The 14,116-nt window shown below is 41.4% G+C and overlaps 1 protein-coding gene across 3 annotated transcripts in view; it reads left to right on the forward strand.

Annotated features, from left to right (window-relative positions):
• Myom1 (myomesin 1) overlaps nt 1-14,116 on the forward strand; it is a 123,646-nt gene that overhangs the window by 66,934 nt on the left and 42,596 nt on the right. For all 3 annotated transcript variants that reach the window (XM_027397821.2, XM_027397820.2, XM_035441178.1), the window contains exons 16-22: nt 1,717-1,900; nt 2,200-2,374; nt 4,264-4,385; nt 5,659-5,934; nt 7,684-7,880; nt 12,103-12,229; nt 13,923-14,107. In XM_027397821.2, the coding sequence (XP_027253622.1) occupies nt 1,717-1,900; nt 2,200-2,374; nt 4,264-4,385; nt 5,659-5,934; nt 7,684-7,880; nt 12,103-12,229; nt 13,923-14,107 (1,266 nt within the window). The remainder of the gene's footprint in view (nt 1-1,716; nt 1,901-2,199; nt 2,375-4,263; nt 4,386-5,658; nt 5,935-7,683; nt 7,881-12,102; nt 12,230-13,922; nt 14,108-14,116) is intronic.

Genomic DNA, 14,116 nt, shown 5'->3' on the forward strand with positions numbered 1-14,116 from the left:
AGAAACCGCACAGGTTATATTTCACTGTTCCAGTATCCAGAATGTTGTAGAAGTCAGGATGCAGACTGTGTTCAGAGACCTGGGATGCAATTACGGAATTCTCTAAATGTCAATCGATTCTCCTATGAGTCTAATTATTTCTGATGAACCATTTTATGAGCCGTTGGCCTTCATAAAGTTTCACTTACTGGTTCCATGGCATGTTTTTCACCCATGCAGCCACAGTGTTATCTCCTAGGCTGTCCCATGCTTGCAGTTGAAGGGACTTTCACCAGGGATTTTATGAGTATAAACTATGTGCTGTTCTGTCATGTTACAGGCTTACAGTAAAACATTGAAGCCATGGCTATGATTCCTAAGATGACTGAAACTTGGCGGGGGAGGGGGTGTAGGGAGACACCATAGCCCCGCCCAATAATCCTGGGACAGGTGCCAGGTGGACCCGGGACTATTGGGCGGGGCTAGGGTGTCTCCCTATGGGGGGGGGCTCAGTAGTGAAAGTACTGGTGAACCAGGGTCTTCCTTTTGAACTTTCCCCTCAGTTATCTTATGTCTTGGACACTTTCTATATTTACCTTTCAAAAATCTGGTTATGTCAGACACAAAACAGTGTTACTTGCTAGCACTTCTTGTGTCTATAAGAATGAACGTAAGTGGTGTTTGCCAGGGAACATCACTGTATCTCACACATTAGTTAACCTACTTAATTCTTAAAAGAAACCCTGTTAAGGACATACTTTTATTTTCATTGTACCTATTTTATAGGAACTGAGTATTTGATGGGTTTGATAATTTGCTCCAGATTGCACAGCAGGTGCAAGTTAGAGGTAGGATTTGAACATGCATAATCCAGGTGCAGATCCATAAACCCAGCTATAGACTGAACATCTCTAATCCAGAAATCCAAATTCATGGTCCAACAAGACACTCAAAATGTTTTGGATTTTGGATTGGGGATACTTAAATAGTTAAAGTCTATGTAGATTACAGACACACACACACACACACACACACACACACACACACACACACACACACACACATATATATTTGGGCACAATTTCACAAAGGATCATCTTTGAGTTTCTGTAAACTTATTCATTTGTTCATTCAGAGAATAAACTTTTAGTGTCCTTCTGGGCTGAGGCAGGACAGTGAGCCAGCAGGTCCCCCGAGCTCATGGAATGCTCTTTCTGGTAGAGGAGAGAGCAAATAAATAAGCTTCAAATAACGACAAATGGCTTAACTGCTGAATAAAGCAGGGCAAGGGGGAAGGGTGATGAGAGAAGGACCTGAACTGGCGGAGGGAGGTGATCCACAGGCCTTTCTGAGGAGGTGGCAGCCAAGTGTGGGCCTGAAGGGTGTCACGAGTCATAACACTCAACTAAAGTAACACAGTTCATAGTGACATTGCACAGATATAAGTATTGAAAGCAGTTCGTTGAAGTGATGACCTACCCTGAGACTTAGAGAAGTAGCTATCCTTGAAATCAAGATTCCTATCAGTAGATTCACATGCGTGCTGATGGACAGGTGACAAAGTGTTGCAGCGGTTTATCAAACAGCTCAGTGCCACACGTGGCACTCAACTGTCCCTTTCCCACGTCTGTTCTCCAGTTCAGCTCTAGAAACGGGGGTGGTTTGTTGGCAGGTAAATAAGTGTGAGTTCCCTGTGTGCTCTTGGGGCTTCCAGTGATGTCACTGTTCCTGCTGCAGTGTGACGTGGGGACAGAAAACTGGCAACGTGTCAACACAGAACTCCCAGTAAAGTCTCCTCGCTTTGCTCTGTTCGACTTGGTGGAGGGGAAATCTTACCGCTTCCGTGTCCGATGCTCAAATTCAGCAGGAGTCGGTGAACCATCAGAGGCATCAGAAGTGACTGTCGTAGGGGACAAACTTGGTAAGTGTAGGGTCAGACTGAACAACTGAGAAAATTCAAAACCAAGAATAAAATAGTGTTGCTTTGTTTATGCAAAGAAAATGTCAGGAGTTTCAACAGCTAGTATAGTTTTCAATGTCCATTGACATTTCATTTACTATTATGCTTCCTAAATAATATTTTGAGCAACACATTGTAAAGCAAAGCAACTGTGTGTTTAACATAATGTGTAAGCATTTATGCATGTGCTTCCACATATACAGTGGAAATGACTATATTAAACTACCTTCAGTTTGATCACCACTTCCTTTTTTACACAGATATCCCCAAGGCCCCTGGCAAAATCATCCCAAGTAGAAATACAGACACCTCAGTGGTGGTTTCCTGGGAGGAGTCCAAAGATGCCAAAGAGCTAGTTGGATACTATATCGAGTCCAGTGTGGTTGGCTCTGGCAAGTGGGAGCCCTGCAACAACAACCCTGTGAAGGGCTCACGGTAATGTGTGTGTGTGTGTGTGTGTGTGTGTGTGTGTGTGTGTGTGTGTGTGTGTTGAACACTTAAACATAAAATATCATCCAAAAGTTCATTTTATAGTTCTTCTCTAATTCTTTTTCTTTTGATTATCTTTTTCCATTGTTATTCTCTGGTCTTTCACATACAAAATGATATTAGACTTCAAGGACCTAACAGGCTCTACCAAACATTGATGAGGGAGGTCCTTCTGTGTATATGTTTGTCTTATTGGTTGATAAATAAAGCACTGTTGGCCAATAGGAAAGCCAGATAGGTGGGGCTAGGAGTCGAGGAGGAGTCTGGGAAAGGTAAGAAAGAGATGGAGTCGCCATGTGATCCCCCGGGAAGACAGGATGCATAAGGCCAGTGTACTTGATAAGTCTTTATAAAATATATAGATTGATGGTTATGGTTGATACTTAGGACAGAACTAGCAAATGAGAAATCCTAGTCATTGGCCAGCAGCATAAGACTCTGTGTGTTGTTTGGGGTTCCTAACATGGCGGTGGGGCTCTGGCGGCTGGCGGAAAGAGTTATTACAAAACATGAAAACCTAAGGACAGAAAACAGAATATCAGCACCCTACAAGTTCTGAACATCAACATGATTAAACCCAGGACCAAGCAAATGGAAAACAAATTCTGGCAGTTTGTCACCTCTTTTTCTCTGTTTTCAATGTGGGGAGAGTAGTTTTCTTCTTGCCTTTAATTATTTTCTCAACCAGTTGAGCCTGAGTAATTTAGGACCAATTTGATAATTGTTCCCTGTAAAGTGTCTGACAGGCTTGTTGTACAGCTTCTGTCTTAGCCCTTTCCCAAGGCCTTGCACTCCCAGAGGATGGGTGGAACCAGAACCTGAGAGGCTGGAGACCAGCATGACATTCATTTCTTATACTGAGATGTCCGTGTAGTCCATCTTCACCCTGGGCATTCAGAAGCCCAGGAGCCCAGAAATCTACCTTTCTACAAAACAGCAGGAGCCAGTCAGTGAAGGGAAGACACTGTTGCTATTGTCATCATACCTATGACAACCAGTCCCATGTCTTCACCTCTAATGTGCTCAATAAATATTCACCAAACCAAGTTGACCCTAGATTGAGATTTGACTTCCTTTATTAACTATCCAACAAGTGTGTGGGAGAGAGTCCTTAGCAGACTATTTCCCAGGTTAGTCTTCAAGGCTGGTTTAATGGTCCACTGGTTTGTGAAATACTATTTATAGCTGTTGTGGATGTTAAGGAGTAAGGTGGTTTTAAATGGGAGACTACTGTGGATTCACACTGTGTTGTTGGATCTTTGCATCTAAATGGCAATTCTGGAAACTATTTTTCACTTTGTCTCAGATTCCAGTGCAATTTCTCAAGCAATGATTCCTTCCCTGGCATAAAGAAGGTGGCGGCTCAGTGTCTATGACAGGATTTATCTCAGTACCTTGCATTTTAAGTATATACCTGAAATAGCTACTCGAAATATTGTCAGTACACCTATTATTTATTAACTGCCTCATTTGTTTCAGACCCACTAATGGTATTTTAAACACTAGATCACTCATTCTTTATGCAGAATCAATATGTGGTAATGTTATTGTTTCCCTGTTGAACATTTTCTAATGAACATTTCAGGGTAAGCCAGGACTCCTCATTTTTTTTAAACAGATTTAAAAATTGCCCATATCACCTTCTTATCTAAGGTGCATATGTTACTTGAAGGTCTCATTTTTGAAAAATGAATCTTTTCATAAAGCCAGGCCACTCAGATCACTCAGCTAATCTGCCAGTCATCCTCCCTAATCCTCCTTGGAAAGGCTCTGAGAGCTTTCTCTCTCCTGTAGATTTACTTGTCACGGATCTGAGAGCTTTTTCTCTCCTTTAGATTTACTTGTCACGGATTGGCCACTGGTCAGAGCTACATCTTCCGGGTCAGAGCAGTGAACGCAGCTGGACTTAGTGAATATTCCCAGGATTCGGAAGCCATTGAAGTCAAAGCTGCGATTGGTAAGCTCCTTCTTTGTAATTTAGTCGAGGAATACAAATGAATTTTCCAACTCTCCACCTCCAAAAATGGTTTAAAGTTTCTAATTTCATGATCCCCCCCCATTAAATGACCATTTCTCTTTGGCTCTAGTTGACAACTAACCCTTGATCTCATCACTTACCAGCATCTGTACCTCTGTAGCACTCTCGTCTTTCATCACTCCAGTTTCCTCAGACATTCCCCATTGAGTGAAACTTCATGCTAACTCCATGTTCATCCTGGGACCTGACAGGCCATTCCTCTTCCATGAACTCCTCACCATAACTCCATCATCTTGTATCTAAACGCCGTTTCATCTGCAGCAGAGCTCTGCTGCCTTTTCCTAACAGTAACAGACTGCCATGCTTCTTAAAAATGCCTCTAAAAGTCATGCAAGACACATAGTTCATCTGTTTGCAAACTAACAGAGTAACACCATTAATACAGTAATTATATGTATATATGTGTCATACCCCCCCAGTCTTGGATAGGGTGGGAAAGGGACCCAGCTAATTCAGAAAAATAAGATAAAATAAGATCTGTAATATGCTAACGTATTAAGAGAAATATTTGATTGAGTGTGTATCTCAGTAGTTGAGCATGCAGTTATGCTGTGTAAAACCGCAATAAAAAGATTAGGCAGGTGCAATGGTGCTTACCTATAATCACGGCAACTGGGCAAGCTGAAGCAGGAGAATTAAGAATTCAAGGTCATCCTGGGCTACATAGCAAGACTCTGACTCAAAATCCAAAGCAACAGAACAACAACAACGAAAAACAGATTTAAAGTTAGTTTTCTTCTTTGCCATTGTTTTAAGGTAGGCAGTAGTTCTTTTGGGGGTTGGGAGGTACCGTTCACTGCTGTTGCACTAACAGTCATGATTCTGTTATGCAGCTGGGATCTTTAATAATGTGTCTCGTGCACTCTGTGGTCCTTTCTCTACTAAGTTCAATATTAGAGCATATTGTCTCTCAAGAATTGTCTGAGATTTGCCTTTTCCTGTATAAACTAAAACCCTTTGGGTTCTGCAAAAAGAAATGGTTGCTGTTCAGTCTGTGGTATGGTTTTGCTCTTGTTTCTTCTTTTTCCAAAAAAATGGAGAGGTTGAAATGTTCCCTGGTATAAATTCTGTTAAGCCAAGATTGTTTTTATGCTCTGCTTGTAGTCCTAACACTTCTGTTTGTTCTGTTATCCAAGAGTAACATATATGGGGTCTGGCTTATGTCGTTTCTGTTGTTGTCTGGTGACTGTAGGGGGAGGAGTGTCTCCAGATGTGTGGCTTCAGCTGAGTGATGCTCCTGGCGGACTAACAGACTCCAGGGGGGGCATGAATGGAGCCTCCCCACCAACCTCTCAAAAAGACGCTTTGCTCAGTAGCCAACCTAACAAAACTTCACCACCCAGTAGCCCTTCCAGCCGGGGTAAAGTAAGTGAATCAGTGCGGGAGGAACTCAGCCCGCCACCACAGAAGGCAGCTCCCAAGGAGCAAAGTAAACCTGAGCCCCTGAAAAAGAAGAAGGACCCCGTAGGTGAGAACTGCCATGCCCGCCCTTCATCGTCTCCATCAGTGTGATCACCCCTCATTGTCCAGATCATACTCTCCATCTGTGTCCATCCCCCACTCGCTGTTCTGAATTTTATGTCTCCGTTGGCGTTCGGCATGCTTTCATCTAATACACTATCAAAGTCACCCTGTGGGGTCGGCTTGTACGCATTATTTCTTAGCCTGAGCAATGACAAAATGTTTACGGGACTTTTTGAATGAGGGAGAGTTAGTCAGGAAGATACTCGAGACGTGAGGATAGGAAGGACTTAGTGATTAGTCAGGTTGTGTGAAGCTGACTGACCTTGATGTGATCTCTTTGACACACGTGTAGAGGAAAAGATTTCACGATGAAATGAAGGTGTACCAAGTTCCATTGTTCATCTTCAGGTTTTTAAGTGACTGTTCAGATTTCATTCAGATCACTAGCTTAGCCGTTCTGAAAAGTTCGGAATGGTGCTATAGCCATAGAGAACGACATTCCATGATGCAGAATACTCCTTCCCAGAAGGGACTCTTGGAGATGGTTTATTAGAAACCTAAATGTGAGCTGGTTGGGTTACATGTGTGTTCCAGGAGACCATATAAACCATAAAAGTGCTGATAAGTTTTAAGTGCCTCCTGCCCATTTCCCCGTCTCTACCCACCCCAATTTCATAATCCCTCTACTCTTTTATTTTGAACCCTTATTCATGCCATTAACTAAGAAGAAATGGGATGGTTACTTGAGGATCCGTCCTCATAAGTGCTCTGAAAAGAGAGAGAGAGAGAGAAAGACAGAGAGAAAGACACAGAGAGAGACAGAAAGTTTTCGAGACAGAGAGAGAGAGAGGGGACTTTATTCTAAAGGTTTTCTTTGTTCTGAAAGTTGTTTTGAATAGGAATGTGATAATTTCTATAACTCCTATAATCAAACCATATCCTTGGAAATTTCTCTGATATACTGCATATCTAGATATATTTCTTGCTATCGCTGTACCTTTTTTCTCTTCGTTGAAAAGTGGCCAAACGTAAAGGGGACCAGCAAAGCCGTGTAATGTACTATGAGTTTTGAAGTAACCTTCAAACATTTTTCTAGCTAGGCACTAGCAAATGCAATAATAGCTACATAGTATTTTGTGCTATGTAAAACACTCTAGTACCAGGAGTTTAAAATCATAGGAGTTTAAAATACCATGATAAACGTGTATCTACCAAGAGAAAGTCATACGGCAGATTGTGCCTCGTGCTATAGAGTATTTTTTAAAGGTACATTTAACTGAGATCCAGGACATTTTCCTGACTGGAGTATACAGTACAAAGTCTCTCAGGGTAAGTGTACATGAAAATGAAGCCGTTTGGAAATGTATGGAGATGCCGAATAAGCAAACTGAGACAGAAGGCAAGATATGTGCACGTTCTGTTGTCATCAGAGATAGAATAAAAACAAAACCACAAAAAGTATAGCTCTTGAGGGAAATGTTCCTTCCTATGGGAAAAAGATCATTATTTGGAGGATGTAGCATTTTGCCAGACAAGATTTTTACGACTCAGTTTAATGATTTCAGTATATTTTCTCAATGTCTGTTTTTTTTTTTTTTCCTCATACACCAAGTCAGGTGCCAAGTTTCAGATCTGTATCACAGTTTCATTGTATACTACAATCTAGTGCTCCCCACATGGTACCAGGTAAGCCTGGCGGATGTGTACAGAATCATAAATGCCTCTCTCTTACGAGCTATTTATATTGCAACAGCGGCACCATCTCCACCCTATGACATCACTTGTCTCGAAAGTTTTCGTGACTCAATGGTTCTTGGATGGAAGCAACCAGATATGACTGGAGGGGCAGAGATTACGGGCTATTATGTGAACTATCGTGAGGTAATTGGTGGGGTGCCAGGAAAATGGAGAGAAGCCAACATCAAGGCCGTCAGTGATGCAGCATACAAGGTAGGCATGCCTATCTCTGTGGTGTGATGTATCCTGTGAATGAGGCAGTGCTGGCATGTACACACTCACAACTGTTAAAGGGTTTGTGTCATTTTGCCAATGTTCATTGTCAGCACCAGTGTGAGTTTGTAAAAAAAAAAAAAAATCCCTTGGTAGATAAGATTAGTATAGCTGGCCAAGCAGGCCTTACATTTTCTGATTCATACATGTAAGCATGATTTTTTTAAAAGAATATTTACCACAAAGTGTGCATTTATTATGATAACTAGTATTTTCCTTCAAAACTTAAAAAAACTTCTGTAACTATGTCACTAGCCTCAGACATTGCTAGATCCTATAACTCTGGACTTTTAAAATTTTTTCACAGTTAAAATCATGATGGCATGGCTCATTTGGCCCTCCTCCTTCTGGTGTGTTCCCTAAAATAGTGGCTCTTATGGCCAGAAAGAAGAACATACATTCTCCTCTACTACTCTGCCTAACACAGACCCCTCAAGGACTCTCTGTTGGCACAGCTGTTGGTCTTTGTTAGAGCATCACCTGCTCGGTCCAGATACCAACCCGCCAGCACTCACGGACACCCCAACACAGTGAAAGTACATACAGAACAAGACCCACCCAGGAAATAGCCCATCTTGAAGTCAATGCCACACTCTATTTAATATTTGAAATTTATGAAATATTACACACAGACTGGGCATGCTAACACAAAATAGTTCTGTTTCTGTTTTCTGTCACAAGTTTTTATTATGTGGCCCAGGATAACATCAAACTTGTAATCTTACTCCTCCATCCCCAAAGTACCAGTATTACAGGCATGCACCACCACACCCAGCTACAACATTGTATCCTTAACATTCTCCCATGTTGCTATGTACAGCTTTTTTTTTATAACATATGGTATTCCAACATGTGACTATACTATGATATGTGCACCATTCCCTTATTGATTGCTGCGTGGGCTGTTTAATGTGGTTTTAGCTGCATCACACAATACAGCAATGAACATATCTGCTAGTACATACATGCAATGGTTTCTCTAGGCCATTACCAAAGTAGAGTTGTTGTGTCCAAGGCTCCATTTTTTTCTCTATACTGCTTCCTGATGTTTGTAGTCCCTGCTCTGCATCTTTGCCCACATGTGGCTATTCAGACATTCTCAGATTTGATATCTGGAATGTCAAATGAGTTTACAACAGTAAACATAGTCAGTGATCCTGGTGCCTTTTTGAAGAAAGGTCTCCTTTATGCCAGGACCACAGAGGTCCTGCGTCTGGTTATGTTCTAGAGCGGTAGTTCTCAGCCTGTGGGTTGCAACCTCCTTGGGGTTGGACAACCCTTTCACAGGGGTCCTAAGACCATCTGTAAACACAGATGTCTGTATTATGATTCACAACAGAGGCAAAATTATGGTTATGAAGTAGCAATGAAAACAATTTTATGGTTGGGGTCACCACAGCATGAGGAACTGTATTAAAGGGTTGCAGCATTAGAATGTTGAGAACCACTGCCCTAGAGGGTTTGCAGCCATTTATATTTCAGTCATTAATTCCCCTTTGAAGTTTGTATATGTTGTGAGCTGATGGTCAAGGCTGATTGTCTCCCGATGGAGACACAGCCGTGTCAGAGCCGCCAAATGAAATCCACCCTCTCCCCCATTATTCTTGTGTTTGTGTCTGTCTCTGTGCCCTGAATTCCACTCTGCTAGTCAGTTTGTCCAGCCCTGAACTAATATCCCACTAATTCAGTTATTACTGTTTTATAGTAAACAGCCACATTCTCCCATTTCCTTAAATTTTCGGGGTTATTCTTAGCTCTCTGCACTTTGATATAAATTATAAAATTATGTTTCTACTATGTTCTTTCTGCCAAAAAAAAAACAAGACCAAGTATAAGGAAAATAATAAGTCAAACTAAAACCTATTCTGATGGAGAGTACATAGAATTTATCAGTAAGTTGAGGAGTAATTGACACATTAAATATATTGATTCTTGGGCTGGAGAGATGGCTCAGAGGTTGGGAGCACTGGCTGCTCTTCCAGAGGTCCTGAGTTCAGTTCCCAGCAACCACATGGTGGCTCACAACCATCCGTTATGAGGTCTGGTTCCCTCTTTGGTGTGCAGATATACATGAAAGCAGAATGTTGTATACATAATAAATAAATAAATAAAAATCTTAAAAAAAATATTGATTCTTCTAAGCCATGAGCATTAGTGTTTGCCTCCATTGATTTTGCTGGGGGGTTGGGGGGCATACCTTAGGAGGTCAGAGGACAACTCACAGAAATAAAAAATGCAAATAATATATAGTGATTTTACATATGGCTGTTTTAGTTTTGTTAATTTAAACATTAATTTATAAGCTCCTTGGGAGTCTCTTTAGAAAAAGTCCTATCAAATACAAATAATCCATTTGTATCCTTCACATCCAGACCTTATACTTTTGTTTCATTTTCTCTAATTAATTTCCCCCTGAGACCTTTAACAAGGCAATGTTGTCGTTCTACACAAGATCCTTTGGGTTTTGTTTGTTAGTTTGTTTGTGTTTTTGACTCAAGGTCTTATTATGTAACCTAGGCTTTCCTAGGTTGCAGCAATCCTCCTGCCTCACATCCAGAGTACTGGAGTTAAAGCCACTTGGCACCACACCTTGTTTTGCTTTTAAAATGCTAAGGCTGGGAGCCATGCTTTTATCATGCATGCCAGATAACCACTTTATCACTGACCACAGCACCAGTCCTTGTCCTTATCTTATAATAAAAACATTGCAGCATCAGCATTATATTTGCTGTAGTTATTTTGTAGCCAGTATTACCCAATAAAGGAAAGTTTTATCGTAGTCCTTGTTCATTAAAAGTGAATTCAAATTATTAAAAGCAAGAGTCAGCGTTGTCATACACTATTTCTCCTTTAATTTTAATGTAATATAGTCAAGTAATTGACTGAAAACAATCTGTGTCCCTTTGACATTCTTTATACTATTTTTATCTATTTCATTATCATCCAAACTTCCTGATGTAGTGTTAATGAATGAGATTATCCCGAGACTGGCTAGAATTTGATGCCAATGAATGATTTGAACAGTGGACAGGAAGGGAAAATTGTTCACAAGTAAGCCTCCTCATTTAAATGACACTTTATGTATCTTTGAGGTGACCTTGTTAGATGAATGCAAAGTGAGTCTTTAGTGCTGAGGGTAAGCTTTGCCTTGAAGGCTATGCTTTCAATTATTAACGACAATGCATAGATTTTTCTTTTAGTTGGTGTTTACATGGCACATAATTTTTCATTATTTAATTTTCAGTCTTTCTATAATGCTTTTTATGCATCTGTTAGAAATAGCATAACTTGTCAGGTGGTGGTGGCACATGCCTCTAATACCAGCACTCAGGAGGCAGAGGAAAGCGGATCTCTGCGAGTTTGAGGCCAGCCTGGTCTACAGAGTGAGTTCCAGGACAGCCTCCAAAGCCACAGAGGAACCTTGTCTCAAAAAAAAAAATCAAAATCATTTCATTTCCCCCTATTCTACATTGAAAGATATATCCTGTGATTTGAGGTTGATTGCTTATGGTTGGCGGAAAAACAATTAGAATTTGGTGTTATTCTCTTTGTTTTACCCTCATTTCAGAAACATAAAACCTTAAAATATTTTAATTCACTTACCCTCTTCCTAGTTTATATCCTACTGTATTTTATTGATTTGTGCTTTTTAATATTACTAATTACCCAGTCTTTGGTTTGTGTCTGGTTTGTCTTTTGAGACAGACACCTGGCTGACCTGGAAGTTGCTGACTAGCCCTGGAAGGCCTCAGATTCACAGAGATCTACCTATCTCTGCCTCCCAGGTTCTGAGATTTAAGTTGTGCAACATCACACCTGGCACAATTGCTGATTTTTGCATTTTATTTTTATTCACGCTTATGGGTGTATACCTGCTTGTCTGCATATGTACTATGTGCCTGCAGGTACCCTTAGAGCCCAAGAGAGGACATCAGAGTCCCTGGAACTGAAGTTACAGGAGAACGTTCTTTAGGCTGCAGGCAGGAATGTGGTTATAAATGCGTGACTAACAGGGGGGGCATGCCAGGATATATCCAACACATAAAATAAATAAGTTAAATGTTAAACACACGGAATAAAACTAGATCACCATAGGGTATATTTGTGACACAGAGTTAAATAAAAGGCTGAACAACTGCTTGTGGTGTTACCAATGTTATAGATTAGCAACTTGAAGGAAAACACAGTGTACCAGTTCCAAGTGTCAGCCATGAACATCGCGGGGCTGGGAGCACCCTCTGCAGTGAGCGAATGCTTCAAGTGTGAAGAATGGACCATTGCGGTACCAGGTAAAGTCCCAGCTAGTAATGTATACATTGTAGATGACTTTAATTTTGTGTCTTTCCTCCAACAAAATCTACAAGTTAGAATTAACTGAAGTACCACCTAGATGGCATTTAAGAGACAAGAGTATGCTTGCTAAAATATTTTATGATGGCTTAAATAATAGATAAATGATAGCCAGCAAGGTGTCACCTTGAAAATAAATTCCTCATGCTCCTCTTTCAAGTAAAACCCATAGCTGCCATTGTTCGGCCTCTGTTTGGACAGAAACGCACGGTTTGGGTGCCAAGCAAGCGTTGGAAGGGTTCCCAAAGTTTTCATTTGTCTCTTAGAGGCCACCTGAGAGCACCAGTTCGTATCCCACAGCAAATTTATTTTCAGAACCACTTCCTGCATCCTTCATGGCTGTTCTGCTCTGAAGTGCTCACCTGTCAACACCCAGATCTCCTTCCAGAAACTCAGCCCAGATGGTGGCTTCTCCCTGTTATCTGTCCTCCTCCCTGGTCCTAGCTCTCCATAATTCTACATGGGCTCTCATGCCTGCCTGCGGTGTGAGCCTGACTTCTCTCTACTTAGCCTTAGTATCTGCATGTCCACACACCACCCCCTTCCCTCAGCAGTCTCAGAATCTGGTTTGCAGATGGTCTGCTGTGGAGGTTGTCACAGAGGTGGCTGGGTTCATGAGGAAGAAAAAAAAGAACTAAGCAGAAAAACTTACCCATGCTTACACTTCATAAGGTGCCATAAAACCAAACACATATAAACACTGACTACAAACAGATTTACTAAGTAGTAAGGTCCCATCTACTAATGCGTACATTGTAGATGATTTTAATTTTTCTTCTGATTCTGGTATTGATTTCTGAGACCCAAATATTCTGAATGACACAGGATTCCTGGATTTGATAATCAGCATATCTAATAATTGGCATGATACAATCTTAGATTTTATAAACATTCCAGATAGCCACCCTGCCCATTCCTCCCCCTATGCCACCCTTTCCTCTGTCTGAAACCCTGTGTCCCAGAAGAACCACCATTTCCATAGGTGACATTGGAAAATAAGAATGGTACATATTTGAAATGTCTAAGCCAGGAAAATAGTAAGGCAAATATTGAACTATATCAGTTGCAAAACGCTGAAGCAAAGAATGGCAGTGTCAGTGTTTGCAGCTGATGTCAAGTCACTGTGAGTCACTTCAGGTGATTCTGATTAGCTTTTTAGACAGAAGTTGTTATTTGAAAAAATATGTGTATCACTTAAGTAGCAGTCAGTGGTCACACAAAGATACAGGTGGTGACATCACTGTTTAGACTCTTTAGAAATGCAGCCGTGTACACACAGCACACACCATAGTATTTGTTTCTTCAGAGCGTTATCAAGTTACTTGGCTTTTGTGGACTGTGTGCTAACTGCTGTAAGAGAATTGAAATCAGTGATGGCATGTCCACCCAAGAACAGCCAAAGAGATGCTTGATCCAGCTCCAAGAGGTATCTGGACATGCCCTTGACCACTTGTGGCTCAATAAGTTGTTGCTCGGCCACTGAAGAAACTTGCAGTGGCTACAACATGCCTACTTTCAGGAGTCTGGTAGACTTCTACAGAGAATAGCAGCCTGAGAATCAGCTGAGAGACCCTAGATGTGAGTGTGAAGGTACTCATGGTGAGTCTCCTCCACTCTCTGTCCCTCACTCAGGACCACCACACAGCCTGAAGATCAGTGAAGTCAGGAAGAACTCCCTGGTCCTCCAGTGGAAGCCTCCAGTCTACTCAGGCCGCACTCCAGTCACTGGTTACTTTGTGGACCTGAAGGAAGCCAGTGCCAAAGATGACCAGTGGCGAGGACTCAATGAGGCAGCCATTGGGAACAAGTACCTGAGGGTAAGAAAA

This window comes from Cricetulus griseus, chromosome 2 (assembly GCF_003668045.3).
Source record: "Cricetulus griseus strain 17A/GY chromosome 2, alternate assembly CriGri-PICRH-1.0, whole genome shotgun sequence".
Lineage (NCBI taxonomy): Eukaryota > Metazoa > Chordata > Mammalia > Rodentia > Cricetidae > Cricetulus > Cricetulus griseus.